This window comes from Rosa rugosa, chromosome 4, assembly GCF_958449725.1.
Source record: "Rosa rugosa chromosome 4, drRosRugo1.1, whole genome shotgun sequence".
In the NCBI taxonomy this organism is placed as follows: Eukaryota; Viridiplantae; Streptophyta; class Magnoliopsida; order Rosales; family Rosaceae; genus Rosa; species Rosa rugosa.
This window is the reverse complement of record NC_084823.1, coordinates 27,117,943-27,136,494: the sequence shown is the minus strand read 5'-3', so window position 1 is coordinate 27,136,494 and position 18,552 is coordinate 27,117,943. Positions and strand designations below refer to the sequence as shown.

The 18,552-nt window shown below is 39.7% G+C and overlaps 1 protein-coding gene and 2 non-coding genes across 3 annotated transcripts; all 3 read right to left on the bottom strand.

Moving 5' to 3' along the window:
• Window positions 1–327: 327 nt before the first annotated feature.
• LOC133707604 (U5 spliceosomal RNA) lies at window positions 328–445 on the bottom strand. Its single transcript, XR_009845217.1, has one exon. It is a non-coding gene; the product is annotated as a U5 spliceosomal RNA (small nuclear RNA).
• Window positions 446–1,659: 1,214 nt separating this feature from the next.
• Window positions 1,660–1,854, bottom strand: LOC133707595 (U2 spliceosomal RNA). The gene has a single exon (XR_009845209.1). It is a non-coding gene; the product is annotated as a U2 spliceosomal RNA (small nuclear RNA).
• Window positions 1,855–3,240: 1,386 nt separating this feature from the next.
• Window positions 3,241–16,573, bottom strand: LOC133742270 (uncharacterized). The gene is made up of 6 exons (XM_062169942.1): window positions 16,504–16,573; window positions 16,282–16,393; window positions 4,927–5,029; window positions 4,202–4,372; window positions 3,845–4,080; window positions 3,241–3,687 (listed from the first exon to the last, which is right to left on the bottom strand). Exons 1-6 carry the CDS (start codon window positions 16,571–16,573, stop codon window positions 3,438–3,440), a joined length of 942 nt encoding a protein of 313 aa, XP_062025926.1. The 3' UTR covers window positions 3,241–3,437.
• Window positions 16,574–18,552: the final 1,979 nt, after the last annotated feature.

Below are 18,552 nucleotides of genomic sequence, written 5' to 3'. Positions count from 1 at the left end.
TTTAGAAGGAGACTCCAAGATTTTTATAAACATCTCTAAATGTAATCCCAATGGCTATGGAGAATCGCTCAAGTCGCTTTTAGACATCCAGACTCCAAAGGCTAGCCAACAACTGCTCTCAAAGTCGGTTTCAAACATATTATTAGTTACTGTGTTTGAGATAGAAGCCCCTTTGGGTGCTGCTAACATGTGATTGCCGGTCAGAATTCTTCTTTGTATTTTCTATTAAGAAAAGAAAACCATATCCTTATTTTTTTCTTCAGTTAATGATATGCATCATAGCGACAAATCTTTCATAGCGACAAATCTTGCTAACTAAAATCTGAGGGGCACCCACAGTGGTGCTCCCTTCCAAAAATAAGCGTATGCCACTTAGAGCGCCGCTCACACGGTATTCTTTAGTAAAAGGCGAAAGAATAGTTCGCTTTGTGCTCAACGCATGGCTCCGTGAATTTTACAGTTCCTGAGCTGGTTTGTTATATAACTCTCACACTAGACATACACTCCTCTTCTATGATGTGGGACTTGTAGCATCTATCATTAATATTAGTCATAGTTTAAGTATGACAGTGACATGCATTATCATTGGCGTTTCAGAACCTTCCTTTGAGATGGGATAAAAATAATAAATGCACCTACTCCATTCCTTGGAGGAAATCTAAGGAAAAGAAACCGAGCAAAAGCACTGGCACAATCCCACATATTTTCCTCTCAAAGTTCCAACGCTACTACCAAGCGAAATGTGTTGCCCATCGAAGGACTAGCTTCACCTCACCAATTCACTGCATAGTGTTTGGACAATCATGTCTAGAATATTATTTTGGCTCAAATAGAGAGCCACAGAGGCTTAAATGAAAGCTTAATAGTGAGTATGATTCATCATTCATGCTAACCGTAAAAATCTAGCTTACTGGCAGTCTGGCACTTTCAACTAATAGAGAAGTTAGAATTCCAAACCACAGACAGAGGCTGCCAATAAAAAATGAAGCCGCATGTCTGAGGTTTTTTTTTTTTCGACCTTGAAAGTAATGTCAAGAACCTGCATTTTCTGTAGAGGGACTGCAGAGCTGCACAGAGATGTCAATGCAGACTTGAAGTTGCAAGTGACATTCATATTCTTCACGTAAATGTTGCTCGGCTTCAGTGGAGAGGGCTGAAAAGAACAAACAAGAAAAACATCATTAGAATTTAGGGAGTCAATAAAAAGTAAATTTGCAACCGTTAGTGTTGCTACTTACCTTTCCGTAGTTATTGATGTGTTAGCTAGACAGACTAAACTGGATGCCTGCCTTCAATATTGAGATTCAAATGCTTTCGATCTGTCAATTGTCCGTAGTTAATTGACTAGCTAAGAGAAAACTAGAAATCAAGACCTGTATCCTCCTCGCATGAGCCACCTAAGAGCTAAGAGAGAGGCTCTGTAAACAGAGCAGCAAGCTAAACCCAAGTTTTAACTTGCTGCTGTTTGCCTGCGTTTGTTTGGTACAAACTGATTAGATCATGGAAGTCGGTATTGTATGAAAATTTCCCCTCTATGGAGATAATGAATTGTACTAAGTTGCAGACTATATTTTCTGTCTATTGAGCAGACTGATTAACCAGTATTTAGAGATTCTCTTGGTTACATTTAGATGGTTACTGAAACTTTGACTTGTTTTGGTAGGGTGCGCCAAACCTTGCAGTAGTGCAAGACAAGGATGACACGTGTGAGCCCCAGTAGCAAGCTACTGTGATGGACTCACCCCTTAAAAAAATTAATTTAATATCGTGTGAACCATTGGTCCACGTATCAGATATTAAACTGATAAGAACAGATACTACACTTGATCTTAGCCAAAAGGCCGAGAAAGGTATGATTATTTTAGTATTGTGCTTCGTCTTTTATAGTCTCATGAGCTTCCGTACTTGGTCACATAAGCGATGTGGGAGAACTACAACAATTAGCAGAGAGCTGCAAAGCTGGGTGTTAAAGAATCCTCACCTATGAGTCAACCGCTCTTATTAACACAATCGACCGACATTAGGATTAAATGGTATTCTACACCATGTTAGCATCGTATTCAAGAGAGATCCAGGGCTCCCATCTGCAAGAACAACTTGAAAGAAGAAAATATATTTGTGACACTAAAAGAAGTGAGATGCACACAGACACAAAGTGAGAAGCAACCTAGCTTCTCTTGTTATAATTAGAAGGTAACATACACATGGAATGACTCTTTCCTTCTCTTGTTATAATCAAGACCTGCAGCCTCTTTGATTTCATAGGTTATGTTCAAACACCTAAGTAAATTGGAGACAGTAACCAAAAAGAGGGCAAAACCCTTGCTATCAAAGATAGAAAAAATAGGGAGTTCATATTTGTATATGTATTGCCATACAGTAACTTAGAAAAAAAATTTGAGTATGTTCCCCATCCGAGCTAAGCTTGAGCTTAAAAAACGACTCAAGCAGAGAGTTTAAGCTTGAAATTTTAAAAAGTCAAAAAAAAAAAAAAAAAAAAAAAAAACTCAAGCAGAGGGGTTTATTTATTTATTTTTATAGTTTGATTCACTGAGAAGCTAATTTTCATTTTAATGTTAGTTGAGGATATATTTGCATCATTGCATGCACCAAAGTTCCGGAGAAATAAGCTTTTCACTTATTTCTAATTCATTGATATTCCCTGTACATAATGGTGTTTAAATTTTTACCTCTTGATTGGAAGATTAGTAAGAAAAAGCTCTGTTATGTTGACTTTTGACGTCTCATAAAGATGAAGCTCTACAGTTAGGACTTGGCTGGACTCGAGTATTATGTTTTAATCTTGTGATTTGGTATTTAACGCTCTGGATACTTCTACAATGTGAATTCTGTAACAGACTGCTTCAAGGCTATTAGGTCACTCTGGTTTCCTATATTAGTATACTATGAGCACTACAAGTCTTGTTATCTTATTATCTATACAAAAACCTGTATTACAAGATCCTGTATTGATGGGAAAGGAAAAGGAATTTCCCTGATGAAGTGATGATGATATCTGATACATAGAACCATGAAGATGCATAATGGACGATAGATTGAGGATGCTGGTACCATAGAAGCATTCCTTCGGATACTAGCATATCACATGTCTAGTACTCACCAACCAGTAGCCAGTGTTTGACACACGCAATGATGCATAATATAGGAAGGATACAGAAGTTTCTCACAATCTATTTTCCCTATGTGAGCCACTTTGCCTGGACTTATTTCCAAGAACAATGCTCGAATACAGAAAAACGAAGTACATAAAATATATTTTCAGAACAAGTAGCAAATCACACAAAGATCACATCAACTAATAAGAGGGGAAACTGTTTCTTAATTTATTCCCAAATATGCAATGTGAGGCCCTGCCTTTTTAGCATACCCCAGACACAACATTAAATTGGTCCTCAGGCACATAGAGCAACGTTGAATCAGATACCATGTTTGCTGAGAAAAGTGAGGATTAGCTCATTAATTTTCTCTGGAAGTTGTTCTTGCACAAAGTGACCCCCTTCTGCAATGAAGGTAATGTCCAAATCAGGCACAACATGTTTCATTGCCCCAGATCGTATGTAATCCTCAGTCCCGGGAAAATTTAAGAGGTAGTCTTTCTCACCCTGGATAAGCAGTGTTGGAGCTGAGACTTTTGGATCAGTATAACCACAATCCACTGTTATGCTCCTGCATAAATGAAAACAGTTTCTAATACAGTTAAGTATGCTTATGGAAATATTGTTGAATTAAGAACATATGATACTTTGTGCTGTTTAAGAAGAATGTGAAAATGGTGTGGGAGTAGTAAATGCAACAAGTTTGTTTCTTGTTATTAGTTACCTACCTATATGGAACTCTCAAAGGAAAACGGAATCCAGACTTCTCATACAGAGATGCATAGACTGAAAGATCTTCCTCTGAGAAACCTGGCGATAGAGGAATAGCTGGATCAAACAAATCCATGATTTCTTGATCCTTAGCAGCTATTGGAACCTCACTTCTGGAGAAGAGAATGTAGATGTTCCTTACCACCGACTTGATATCAAAGCGGCCAAAATCTGCTTCTGCCCTCCCTGGCTCCTGTAATTATGTAACAACATTATTAGTGATGCAATAATGTCATAGCTCATGTTTACAACTGATGCAGGCTAGGGAAAAGCGTTGTCGATCATGAAAATGATCATATATACGTGATTTATACCTGCCACCTTGATATGTAGAATCCTTCAGGAAGAAGATGATTTTGGACAGCAGTGGGACCTGGAAGCATGAAAGGGATACCTAGTGATATAACACCAGCTACCCGCTCAGGATAGACAGCAGCTACGAGGTATTCAGTTATAGATCCAAAATCCTTTGCAACAAGGAAAGCCTGGTCATTTATCAAAGCTAGGTTAGAATGATGTATGATTATAATTAACTTCAAGTTCTTGTACCGAAAAGTACTTCAAAAATTACCGTATAAATGCATAGATGATGCACCCATAAAACTGCCACTAAATTTAGTTTCCAAACAGCAATATCAACAGTAAAGAGTTATATCTAGCAAGGAATGTTGTTTATCATGAGTGGGATATAACAGTTCCTATTTATTTGCACTTGCAGATCGATCGACTGTCTTGACTGATCATTGTAGAGTTTGTAATTAGGTATTGTAATTAATATTGTTAGTACTTCTCATTTAGCTTCTAGCACTCAATCTATAAGAAGATATATGTTTCACTTGGTTCTAAAAGACAGTTCTTTACTTCATTTGTTCAAAGACAAATGATTAACATAATGACAGCTTAAAGAGTTAATTAATCAAAGGAGCTTTGCTTGGTGAATAACATTGTAGGATGAGACTCACACACATCAAGTGATAGGGAATTATGAATGACTAGGGCTCTCTGTAATCAAACTAAGACGCAAGGAAATATTAATTACCTTGTCAATTGCCAAAGCATCCAAAACTCCAACAACCTCATCAACGAGGTCCTTGAAAGTTGCCTTTTCAGGCTCAGCTGGCAGCTCAGAAAGTCCATATCCCCTGCAATTAGAGGTGGCAAATGGGCCGGCCCGGCCCATTTTAATCGGGCCTAGTCGTGCTTCGTGTCGTGCTTGGGCCGGCCCATTTATTATCGTGTCGGGCTCGTGCCGGCCCATTTACTTAAACATTAAGCCCGGCCTGGCCCATGGCCCGAGCCCATATCGTGTCGGGCCGTGCTCGTGCCGGGTCAATAACGGGCCGTGCTCGTGCCTACCACTATGCCAATAATACGATCAGACGACAGTTTTTCGCTGTCGTCTGATACCCCTCTTTGCTGTTGACTGAGTGGGTGCCGTCTGATGTCGGTATCAGACAACAGCAAGATTCTGTCGTCTGAAGAAAATTTGGACAAGAGCAAGAACTAACAAACCTGTTGTCTGAACACCATAAAAGACAATAGACAACTTAAAGTAGCTGTTGTCCAAAGTGAATTAAGTCAGCATAATCTAAAGAAAAGTAACTTCTGAGGTCATTAAGACAACATAACTTATAGTGTAGCATTGTCTGTTAAAGTTTTACACTCTATTTTTCTCAAAGTAAACTCTTGTGTGTTGTTTGCTCAAACAACAGCTTTCTAGGTTTTGCAGTTATTGAAGTTTATTTCTAACCATGGTTTTCCTACTTTGATGTAGTGGTTAATGAAGTGAGACAATAGAATATATACCTTTGACATTGTGTTTTACAATGTTGGGCAATAGAACCAGTTTAAAAGATATTGTTGTTATGTTGTACAGACAACAATTTTTTTATGTGATTTTTTTGTGCTCAATTGTCAGACAATGGTTTTCTGGTGAAATTGCATTGTTTGAGATTGGATAACAAGACATACATTCTGGATATTGCATCTAACAAAAACCTATCAATCAACGCATCCACAAACACATCCAATATTGATACCAAAAGCTTTCCATTGAATCCAACAAGATCTACAATATTCCATCAGCAGTAGGTTCATCCCAATATTAACACATACTAACCTTGCCTATATACTTAAAGGCCAAAAACATAAACTTGTCGATAAATGTGTCAAATGCACATTATCCATGCCTATATATACCTAAAGAGTCTAAATACCAAAACAGATCAAGGTAAGAGGATCTCCACAACACTTCAGTTCCTACTTGCAGCTGCAACATCTATTGGCTTCAAACCCTCCTGTGGTGCAATAACAAGTCTATCAATTAGTAAAAGAACAGAAATCATGATTGTTGCCTTATAAGGTTTCACTCATAATAATCTATTGAACATAAGTAAGTAGTGCTATGTTGTTAGCTAATAAGTAAACCACAGACTATATTAAGGGAAAACAAGAAAGGATGATGAACATTCATGAAAACCCCAGATTATATGTATTGAAGATAGTCTAGCTTTCTGAATTTCAAGTTGAAGTATCAGACGTTCACAAGCTTTGGAATACCCAAATCCCAGCCAAAACATCAAAATCATATTATAAACAAAGCCTAGCATTATTATATAATCCATATACTCATTGTGAAATCAATAAACCAAACCCAAGACCTATATATATATATATTAGTGCAGCGTATAAAAGTGAAATGTACAGCAATATTTTCATATTGTTATATATATAGTGCAGTGGTATAATTATACACACACACACACACAATTATACCTAGGTGTGAAGTAGGTATTATGAGTGTAGTGCTGTGCATATATGCCAAAGAACGGCAAAAACTTTTATGCCCATAATTGTACACAGAATGCCTCATCATCAGGAAGATAGTAGTTTGAAAATTCAACAACGAATTGAACACCTTCAAAATTTGCACTAGGAAAAGAAACGGCATGCTTGATCCATATTAAGCTTTACAACAAAGTCTCAAGTATCCAACACTTATAGTAACCAACCATTTACTTGAATCAAAACCTCTCACTATGAGGCCAAAACATTGCTGTGCATTCGTTCATATGTAAGGCCAAAACATTGTTGTGCATTCGTTCATATATATACTGGTATATACATCCACACACACACACTAATTGAAAAACAAACACCAGCTAAGATGAAAATCACTTACTGGTAACGTAGGCTAAGCAAACTCCACCCAAATCCCCACCAACCTTTCAGCCTAAGACAAATATATGAATTCCATTAGTACTGATAGCGTCAACTCCCAGATTTTATCACCAAACTGCCCAAAATTGGATTCGTTTGATACCTTTAAAATGATAGGAATTCCATAAACCCAAACCCAGAATTAATCCATCGTGTCTGAAACAAAGCATAATGAAACCATACTAAGGATATTAGAGCACGAATTCACCTTGGGCATCCAATCTTCCAGTCTCTCCTCTTTTCCCCAATTCGCTACCTCTGCTTTCCGTATCTAACAAAACCCAAAGATGTAAACAGAACTATACGACAGTATCAAAACCCAATCCAAACAGAGAAGTTTCGTAAAGTGCTTATGGAATTGACAAGAAACATGAGTTAAGTTTTGGGTTTACGATTAAAGCTTCAGTTTTTACGAATTGACAAGAAACATGAGTTAAATTTTGAGATAAAAGATGAAGACTTTACGGAGAGATTGAGGCAGGAGAGTGAAGGAAGGGCTTGAGATAGAGACTGAGGTATTCATTGCTCTGCTAACGCAAGCGAAAGAGCATAGAGTCTCCAGTTCCAGCTTGGGGAGGATAGCGGTGATCAATACGCAGCTGGGCAAGGTCTCCAAGCCAATCCCCATTTGCGGTTCTTGTTTTTGCTCATTCTTCTTCTGCCGCTCCATTTTTCTGTAGTCTTGTTAAAAACAACTGAAGTTCAGACTGCAGATTGCCTCTTGTATACCTCAACTCCTTTTCAATCTTTTATGACATAGATCTGAAAAAAAAAAAACCCAAAACATTTCGAGATCCGACTCTAATAGAAAGAGTGTGAAGCATATAAGGATTTAGAAGAGGCGTGCCACAGATCTGAAAATTATGTCAAAGCCCTGCCACAGATAATGCCTAAAGGACATCGACAGAGAGTGAGAGAGAGGAGAAGGGGGGGGAAGAGAGAGAGAGAGAGCTACGATAGAAGTGGGAACTGAAAGAGGTTAGAGGTCAGATGACTGGGTTTTGAGAGAATGACAGTCGAATTGACTTGGTAAGAGAGTGTGAAAAGGGGGAAGTTTAAGTTTTGGCCAAAAAATGGGCGGGCAAATGAAATTCTTGTTGGTCAATGGAGGGATCGAGTTGAAAAATTGAGTTTTGGGCCTTTTGGCTAAGTGTAGGAATATAAGTTTCCAAACACATAAGTCAACTAGGGCTGAATAAATTTGAACCCTAAAAACAGACAACATAAACTAAAGACCAGTTGTATGTAATAATGTCACACAACAGACAACAAAAGATGTTGTCTGAACTGAAAATATCAGACAACATCAAAATATAGTGATTGTCTGATAATAAATTGCACAATAGCAATGTAAAAAGTGTTGTCTGAGTAGATTTATTCAGACGACATCAAATTTCAACCATTGTCTGAATAACAATGAAACAACATCAACATTTATTATGTTGTTTGAAATTAGCTATTTGGACAACAACAATCTGAAAATCTGTTGTCCCTTTAAAAAATGCGGACAATATCACACCTGTTATACAATAACTGCTGTATGATTGAATCACAGACAATAGAATAATTCTTGCTGTCGTCTGAATTTTTCAGACGACAAAAAAAATGTGCGCAGTTGTCTGATGTGTGTCGTCTGATTCAAATATTGGCGTAGTGTACCCACTATAAAGCACGATTTTAAAATCTTAATTTGAACAAATAAAAATTAATTTTATTTAACTATTTAGAAAATTAAAATAAATTAAGTTCTACAACGTTTTTCTTAATCTTAGCTTTTTAAGATTAGATTTCTAATAATTTTTTATATTCCACTATAAGAAAGAAAGAAAAAAAAAACTCAAAATATATTGTTTTTGTTGTAGAGAAACTGAATTTGAGAGGAATTTGCTGTGTATTCTTATTGATAATAGGGGCCTCTTTATATAGAGGATTACAATGCATAGAATCTCAATCGTACAAGGAAAGTAATCGTACATTGAATAGGAATCTAGATCCTTCTAATTTAACCCTATTACCACTATATAGGTCAAGTAACCTAGAGTTTGGGCCAAACACAAATTAGGGTTTACTTGAACACTCCCCCTTGTGTTGCCCAAACGCGGTGCTTCTCTCGTTGCCTCGTTAAAAACCTTGCCGAGTAACAAAAACCCAGTGGGACAAAAATAACATCGGTCGAAGGGGAAAAATAGCACAACACACCCTTCACGTTTCGAGACCATACATGTAGACATCTCCCCCTGATGTCTGCATCTCCCCCTGATGACTACGGTCATGGGAGTTCGGATAACTTCCGTAAACGATGCTACCAACATGTTTCTCGAAAGTGGAATTTAGGCAATGACTTAGTGAGCAAGTCTGCCACACTGTCCTCAGATCGAACCTAGTTCATTTTGATCTTGAGGAGAGTCTGTTGTTGCTGATTAAGCTTGGTGTTGTCGCTTTGATGTAGCCTTGCTTCATTTGTTCAAAACAAGCTGCATTATCCTAAATGCTCGTAGGCTCATCTATGGTAGACTTCAAACCACAATTGTTCGAACATGCGTAATTATGGATCCAATCCATATACATTCACGAATCTCTTCGTGAAGAGCAATAGTCTCTGCATTGTCCGAAGATATAGCGACTAGGGTCTATTCTGTAGACCTCCAAGATATCGCAGTCTTTACCCATGGTGAACACTTAACCAGTTTGGGAAGACTTTTGTGTGGGTCAGAGAGATACCCAGCATTAGCAAAACCTTCCAAAACGCTAACTTCGTTTTGGGATGGGGAGAGCGGACGCAGGCCGGTGTTGGAGGCGTTCCTGGTGTGTGATGGGTCCGAATCCATCATCTCTCTGTAGGGATAGAACAAGCCCATATCAATCGTACATCTCAAGTACTGAAAGATATCTTTTACACCAATCCTAATGGCATCGCGTTGGCGCAAAGCTATATCTTAGTTAACAAGCTTACTGCAAATGAGATGTCTGATCTTGTGCATTTAGCTTAGTACAATAATGCGCCTATTGTACTAAGTAAGGCACTTCTGCCTCTAGCACATCTTCGTCATCATCCTTTCGACGAAGAGGATCCTTTTCAGGATCAAGACTACGAACGATCATGGGGGTGCTTGAAGGTTTGACCTTGTCAAAATGCCTAAGCATCTATCAACACGATGCTCAAGTTCCAAACCGAGACATAATCATGTTCTCCCAAAATCCTTCATCTCAAACTCGGATTTCAAGTGTTCAGCGGTTGCCCTTAACTCTTTAAGGGCTTCTAATGAAGATCATGTCCAACATGAACCGCGATAGAATCCGAAACTTGTTATGGAAAAGCGTGGGCATATCCCTTCCCAATCAAGTAGTCACTTTAGTGAGCGTTTCAACCTCTTTTGTAAACGCGCTCCGTGGTCTAGAGTTACTTGACTTGGGTAAATGAAGTTCACCATGAACCTTCATGTATATTCCGTATCTAGATCCCTATAGAGATACGTAGTGACCACATTTGTAAGCTGCATGTTCAGTTATTCGGAAACTACCAAACTGACAGGGTAGTGGAGTGTAATGACATCCATTACGAGAGAATATGTCTCATCATAGTCGATTCCAGGGCGTTTTATGAGAAGCCTTGCGCCATAAGGCGAGATTACCATATCTTTTTCTCACTACGCTTTCTAACGAAGACCCATTAGTCAATAGGTTTTATGTCAGGAGGTGTTGGCATCACTAGCTCAGAAAACCTTCCTCTTCGTTAGAGAATCCATCTTAACCTGGATCGCATCTTTCCATTTAGGCCAAATCTCTCTACGTTGGCATTCATTCATCAACGGAGCGTGGTTCGATATCATCGGACTCAACAAACTCATGCGCAACGAAATGCGTGACTAGATCATCAATTATGATGGAGTTTTTATCCCACGTCTCATGTACACTAGTGTAAGTTTCATAGAGCTCTATATTCTCAGGAATAGGTTCTGACGTTGAGGCGTCCCCCAAAGATAACCATAACCCAGAAGATACTCATGAGACGGATTTTGAGTGTCGATGATCAAAGGATTGGAGTGTGCCAAAGTATCATTCGAAACCCACGGGCCTCCCATGCATCCTAGCTGGGGTCATGGCCTGTAACGCCAGAGTGCCACTCTCTATGGCGTTGGCGCCATGCCTACCTCTGTGTAGGGTAGCGCTACGTCCTCTCGTAGGGACGTCCATCCTTGCAGGCATGTTTGCAGCATATTTGTGTGATCTCGTCACTTTAACAGGGATCGAGATGAGACATAGTGGGGACAGACTACGACAATTCCTATCGTTCTTGTTGAACATTCGTGTTCTTATCTCCCCCTAACGACGGGAAGACTGTCTCATCAAAGTGACATCCGCAAATCTAGCGGTAAGGAGATCGCCTAGCAAGGGCATTAAGTGGCGGACGATTGTTGGAGTCTCAAATCCAACTGAGTTGCCCATTCGTCTGTAAGGACCCATCATAAAGCGCTGTGGCGGCGCAATTGGCACATAAAGGCACACTCAAATATGCGTAAGTACGATACTTGTACCCAGTCACTAGCTGTAACGCCGAGGTAGATTGAGTGGCGGTAGGTCGTAGACGAATTAGCATAGCTGCATGCGATATTGCATCACCCCAAGCGAAAAGAAGGAGATTGGTGCGCATTACCAATGTCTTGACTACCATCGTAGTCGTTTCCGTGAGACCATTTGGGTGTGTACATGGGAATATGATGTCCAACATCAGTCCCATTGCAATAACCATCGAAAGTCTTCGATGTAAACTCTCTAGCATTGTCAAGTCCAATTGACGGAATAGGATGATCCGGGGAGTGAGCCCGTTGTCATATGATATTTGCTAGGAGTGTAGCATAAGCAGCATTACAAGTGGACAATGGCACAACACGTGACCAGCGTGTTTACGTGTCAACCAATCATCATGAGATATTTAAACGTCCGCAAGTTGGTTGAATCAGTCCACAGAATCCCTATGGATTCTATGTAAGAACATAATGAGTATTTTCATATCCTTTGCATAGGACGGTCTCTGTCCTAATTTCCCTAAGGAACGGGCTTTGTAAAACGAGCGAGAGGCTTTAGAAGCAACCAATGAGAATTTTGGTTGGGCCTGAGCGTCTGAAACGCTATTTTGAAGCAAGTTGGTGATTGCATCATCACCTGGGGCGCCATCACCATGATGGACGCCATCCATGGCGTCATGGATAAGGACTACGCCAGCCCTAAGCTGGTGGTGGACGGAGGCAGTGCCCTAGGCAGCAGCGTCGGTCACACTTAGTCCAGGAATCAACTTTTGATTCATGCTTCATTTCGCTCGAGAGAAAAGATGTCCATGTGAAGTCTTTCGTAGACGGATTATCATATCATGACTAGGATGACCTATCCTGTCGTGACAAAGCCAATATGTGTCTAAATCCAAGAGATCTTCTCTCATAACTTTTATTGGATTAATAGCTCGAATAGTGACATAGAGTCCACTAGAGAGACACATAAACTTCTCTAAGATGCGCATTTGTTCGCAATCATTAGAGGTATTGCAAAGGAACTCATTTCCGTTCTCTATATGCGTTTTCGCATGGAATCCGTTGGCTATTTATAGGTGCGATTGGCCCTAGGAGCGTAGAGAGTTTCTGTGACAGTAATTAAGGTGCCATTTGGCAAGTGGAACTTGGGCTATTCCATGTCCTTGAATTAATACTGATGACCCAGCCATCGTAGTCACAAAAGTCATATGCTTAGAATCAAAATAGAGTCATAATGAAAAGAACTCGAAATTTTATTCATAAGCCAACGAAGTTACATCATTGTTTCTTTGACCAAAGAAAATCTAATCCAAAATGCTAGCTAATGCAAAACAATGGTAGTCGTTTGACTTCTTTCGGTAACTCCAAAATAAATATGACCAGGTGAGTAGAGAGATGTCGGTGGAGCAAAGCTCGCTTAAGTACCACTTATCTCAAAACCTTCCTAGACATCACACTCATTTTGGATGAGCCTATGTGAAGAAAAACTAAATCAATAGCATTTACTACATAGTATGGCAATTGCCTATTACATCTCTTGGAAAATAAAGACTTAAACAGAATTGGCGATCTATTGATCCCAGCCAAATTTGTAGTCTTCAACCCTTTACTCTAGATCATCTTCTTGATCTTCTTGTTCCACATAGTGAGCTTCTCTTGCTTCACAATATGCTTTGTAGGCGGTGACAATTTCTTCACGAGCTCTACAAATGTGTGCCCAATGATCAGACACTCCACATCGAGAACATACATCTCTTTGCTCAAACTCCATTGATTGAGGCGCTTTGAAAGCGTCATTTAGATGACTCTTAGTGTTGGTGGCGCCACCAACATGGCCAGAGGCGTTGCCTCCCTCTCTCTTTCCACGTTGACCTATTCGGTTCCGTGTTCGCCTATATTGGCGGTTACCTTCCCAAGTAGAGCGATTATATGAACCAGAACGTCCAGAAGTATCCCTAAGGTTAGGGTTTCGCTCTTGGCGCCTTCTCTTAGGGGCGCGACTATAATTGGATTCCAGAATATGCTCTATTTCCACGGATGTCGAATTATAATTCTTCACAAGGATGTTGTCATGCTTTTCAGCAACATTCATAGTTCCAATGAGCTCATGAAACCTTGTGATCCGTCCTACAGCAATATCGATTCGATAGTTCTTAGCAACCATCAATGCAGAAACGGGGAAGGTAGAGAGAGTCTTCTCAATCAACATCGCATTTGTGATCTCTTTACCACAGAATTCCATTAAGGATTTAATGCAAAGTGCTTCCGAGTTATAGTCAAGAACTTACTTGAAATCACAGAAGCGGAGGCTATGCCATCTCACTTCTAGGTCAGGAAGCAGGGAGTCACGGACGTTGCCAAATCTTTCTTCGAGTGAGACCCACAGCCTTCTGGGGTCTTCTTCATTCATACACTCGTACTGGAGCGAATCATCCATATGACGAGTCATTAGGATGATGGCTTTCGCCTTATTTGCCTCTAAGGCTGCTCTATTTGCTTCCAAAGCTTGAGCTTGCTCAACAGTTAGCACGTCCTGGCTAGGCTCGAGAATCGTATCCAGGATTCCATCGGTCTTGAGATGCTGGCGGACATCACGAACCCACCTGTGATATTCAGAGCCAGTTGTTCCCAATAGAGCAAAGTCCAATTTGTTCAGGTTACTCATCCTGAAAGAGAACGAGAAATTAGGGTTAGTTTCGGAGCGTGAAAGGCTACCACGAAAACATATAAAATTTCTGAGCGTAGTCGCTTCCAAGAAATTAGGAATTTCCGAGCGTAGTCACTTCCAAGAAATTCGATTCCAAGAGGGGTTGGATTAGATCGAAACAATGATGTGTGTGGTCGATCGTTTTCTTCTCAACAAACTCTTAAGTTTGGAGGACTCTACAAGCTCCAAGCTTGGAGTGAGCACGAACCCCCACAGTTCGGCTTTTGGTGTCCCCTATGAAGAAGAAAGGGGGGTAGAAGAAGGGAGGTTGAAAGTCCCCGAGAAAAGAAGAGAAATTGAATTTAAAAACTTTAAAAAACGGGAACGTTTAGTAAAAAATACCTCGAAATAAGTCGCCGGAAAATTTGGCCGGAAAAAGTTGTCGGAAAAATCGCCGGAAAGTGGCCGGAAGTCGGCCGGAAAAAGGTTGACCGGCGTTGACTGATGTTGACCGGAGGTGCTGACGTGGCGGCCGATTGCTGACGTGGCAGGCAGAGGGACGCTGAATGTGTGCCTGCGTGGATGATGACGTGGCTCGGGCTGGACCCCTTCTGCTTCTGGGCTTCTTCCTGCTACTGGGCCTAGGCTGCACAGTTGCTTCTGGGCTGGGCTTCTGGGCTGCAGCTTCTCCTTCCTCTTTTTTTTTTTTTTTCTTTTCTTTTCCTTCTGCCGGTTTTTCTGTCGGACTTTCAGTCGGCCGGTTCAGCAATGTTTTTGCCGGTTTTTGCTATAATTCTTCCGGTTCCGAAATCTTCAGGTGGATGAGCTTCTTTGGACAAAATTTCGTGGAAATTTGAGGTCCGGAAGATGGTGAACCGGTGGAATATTTGCTGCGAGTTGTATGGAGCTTCCGGTGGCCGGTTCGGTGGGTTTCTGGCCGGTTCTTGGGGTGAGGCCGCCGGTTCTGGACTCCTGGGATCGAGTTCTTCAATGTGTGAGGTGAAGGCAGAAAAGGCTTCAAGTTTTTGTATTCGGATTCAAGGTTTTTAGCTTCTTGAATCAAGGTTTGGCTATCTGTTTCAGGGTTAGGGCTTCGTGCTGATAACGTGTTGTAGAGAAACTGAATTTGAGAGGAATTTGCTGTGTATTCTTATTGATAATAGGGGCCTCTTTATATAGAGGATTACAATGCATAGAATCTCAATCGTACAAGGAAAGTAATCGTACATTGAATAGGAATCTAGATCCTTCTAATTTAACCCTATTACCACTAGGTCAAGTAACCTAGAGTTTGGGCCAAACACAAATTAGGGTTTACTTGAACGGTTTTTAGTATATTATTGTGAGATTAATCTTTATTAATATAATGAAGATTTAGTATCTATTATTCTTTCCTTCATTCTATAGTTGTATTATTTCCTTCATTCTATAGTTGTATTATTATGACACCGTTTGCCACCTCTATCGTTCCTATTATTATTTCCTTCATTCTATCGTCTGTCATTGTTTATGAAATAAAGTATCTATTATATATTATTTCCTTCATTCTATAGTTGTATTATTATGAGATTAGTCTTTATTAATAAACTTATATTTAATATTTAGAAAAAATACTTATGTCAAAATAAGGATATAATGTTTTGTTTCATTATTTTGATAATATAAAAGAAAGCATTGGTGGAATTGTCATGAGATTTTAAATAAAAATGTCTCATATTCAAATCTCATCATTGTAGTTTTTTAATATTTTTAAAAACAAAATGAAATTTTGTGTTTGTAATGGGCCGGCCCACAATATGTCGTGCTCGGGCCGTGTCGGGCCCATTACGGGCTTGGGCCGGGCCGGGCCAATGGGCCAATATTCTTAGGCCCAGCCCGACCCGTTATTCTAACGTGCTCGGGTAATGTCGGGCCACTAACGGGCTTGGGCCGTGCCGGGCCACTTTTAAGCGTGCTGGGCCCGTGCCGTGCTCGTGCTTAGTGGCCCGTTTGCCACCTCTACCTGCAATCATAGGCAATTGCCCGATAGCCATTGTTGGCCACAGCAATCATTTGGTGCCTCCATGAGTACCATATTTCTGGAAATCCATGCAGGAAAACCACCGCCTTTGGACCTGCATTTGGAATTAGTAAATACTTGTCATTACTTATAAATTATCACTTGTAATGAGTGGAAACACTCAAACAGCTGGGATATTTGGACGATGCATGTACATGTACTTACCACTTCCAATTTCAGCTACATGAAGCTTTAGTCCTCCTACCTCCACATACTTATGCTCAATCTTTTCCATATGATAGATATTTGATAAAAAGACTCGAATTTTGTTTGATTGAGCTAGTGCATAGAAGTGAAGCAAAGGAGATGGAATGCAGTACGTACGTAGAGCAATTGCTTCCTGGATTCAAACTGCTCGCCTCATTTTATAGAGCTTAAATGATAAATAATTTTCTCCTTTATGAATTGAAGTATCCTGAAAGAATATGCTGAAACCAAGCTGGAAGCTGGCTACTGCACAGTCTGCACGCCTAGCTTCTAGTCTATGGTGCATCAAGTCATCCAAAGCTAACAACGAAAGGGAAAATAGAATATACCAAGTACCATATCTGATCGAAGTCATCCAAAAACAACAACAAAAAACAATCTATAATGAACGAAACTGCTTAACAGAATTTTTAGTATTTTCTCTGTGATCTGATAAGAGCATATTAGTTTAGTACACTGGTGGGTGGATTGAGTAAATAATAGTAATTAAAATATTATTTTGGTTGGTGAGTATTTGGGTTAAGCTTAAAGTATGTATGGCATCCAAAATTATTGGCCGGTTTCTCTTTAAAATTAGTCTGTTTACAATGGAGAGGGAGTGGATTAACATTCAAGCTCTAAAAAATTAGTTCCATCACATTGCAGGATATGAAACTTGAAGAGGAAAAAGGAGTGACAGATCCAGGATGAGTATAAATTAAATGAATGAATCCACAACCCGGCCTTTCAAATTCTCTCTCTCTCTCTCTCTCTCTCTTCCGCGAAGCTTAGTTACGGAGCTCTCCGGATACGGCGCCGTTTTCCGACCTCGAGGTAAGTCTTCCATCACCTCCAGTTCAATTCGCGTTTCAGTTTCTTCCAGCCACGCTTTTCAATTAGGGTTTATCCTGCCAAACCCTAGGCCTAGGCGTCGTTAATTTCGCTTCTTTTGTGTTAATTTCTGGTGCTGAGCATTTAATCTGCGCTTTATTGCTTGAATTTGACTACAATTTTGTATTAATCCCTAGATAGAGGTTTTTGTTCTCTCCCTACTGATTTAGTGTGTAAATTGAGTTAGATAACTAGTTACGATTACTTATTTTTAGGATTTTTTTTTTTTAAAGAATTACAACTTCGATTATGAAATTAGAGTGAGGAGTTTCGTGTTTTTATTGGAATTCATCAAGATTGATTCTTTTTCTTGTTCTTCTTCCTTTTCTCTTTGCCTTAATGGTATCATTTATGATTTATAAATAGCACACATTCTACCCAAGTTTTTTCCCTCACATTTATATAATAGGTTTAGAGTGGTCTTGATTGTTTAAATGGAGTTAAATGCTTTTGCATGCGAGGTTGTTAGTGGAAGCGGTGATTGTTTATTGTTGGAGTTTTGTTTTGGCTATGAAATATTCTTGAACACTACATGCTACGGGTTTAAGATGGGAGGTGCTTATTTGTTGTGAGGTGTATGAAAAAGAAAATGCAGAACGATTTTTTATTTGAAAAATTAAGGGCTGTGTATTACTTAATGCCCAACTGTGTTTTAACTCTTGGTTAAACTTCCTGCATGATACACTGCCCTATTTTACAGTAGCCATTTTCTCTACCTCTCTTGCATCTCGAATTGGTTAGCCTGCATACAATTTTATTGTTGGTATTGTTGCAGTTTTAAACCAAGGGAAATTACTGTAGTTAAAAGGTTTGATTCTCAAGCATGGGATCGAGACAGTGAGACAGTCGTTGCTCAAACAAATGCAATGATGGGATATCCATCAGCAGCCTATACTACGACAGGTTATTCTGATTCCAGCTCAAATATTGCTCAGGAGGCTACCACAGAAATTTCTGCTCCTCCTGCTCCTGTAGATGCAACCCATCCAATGCCTGGTGATGGAAATGCATATTCTGTGGCTTCTGATTCTCTCATGCAAGAATCACATTCTTATATATGCAACATATGAGGCTCAACCAGCTGGTAGCGTGGCGATAGCTGGTAGCTAAAGATATTTCAAATTGGAAGGCCGAGTA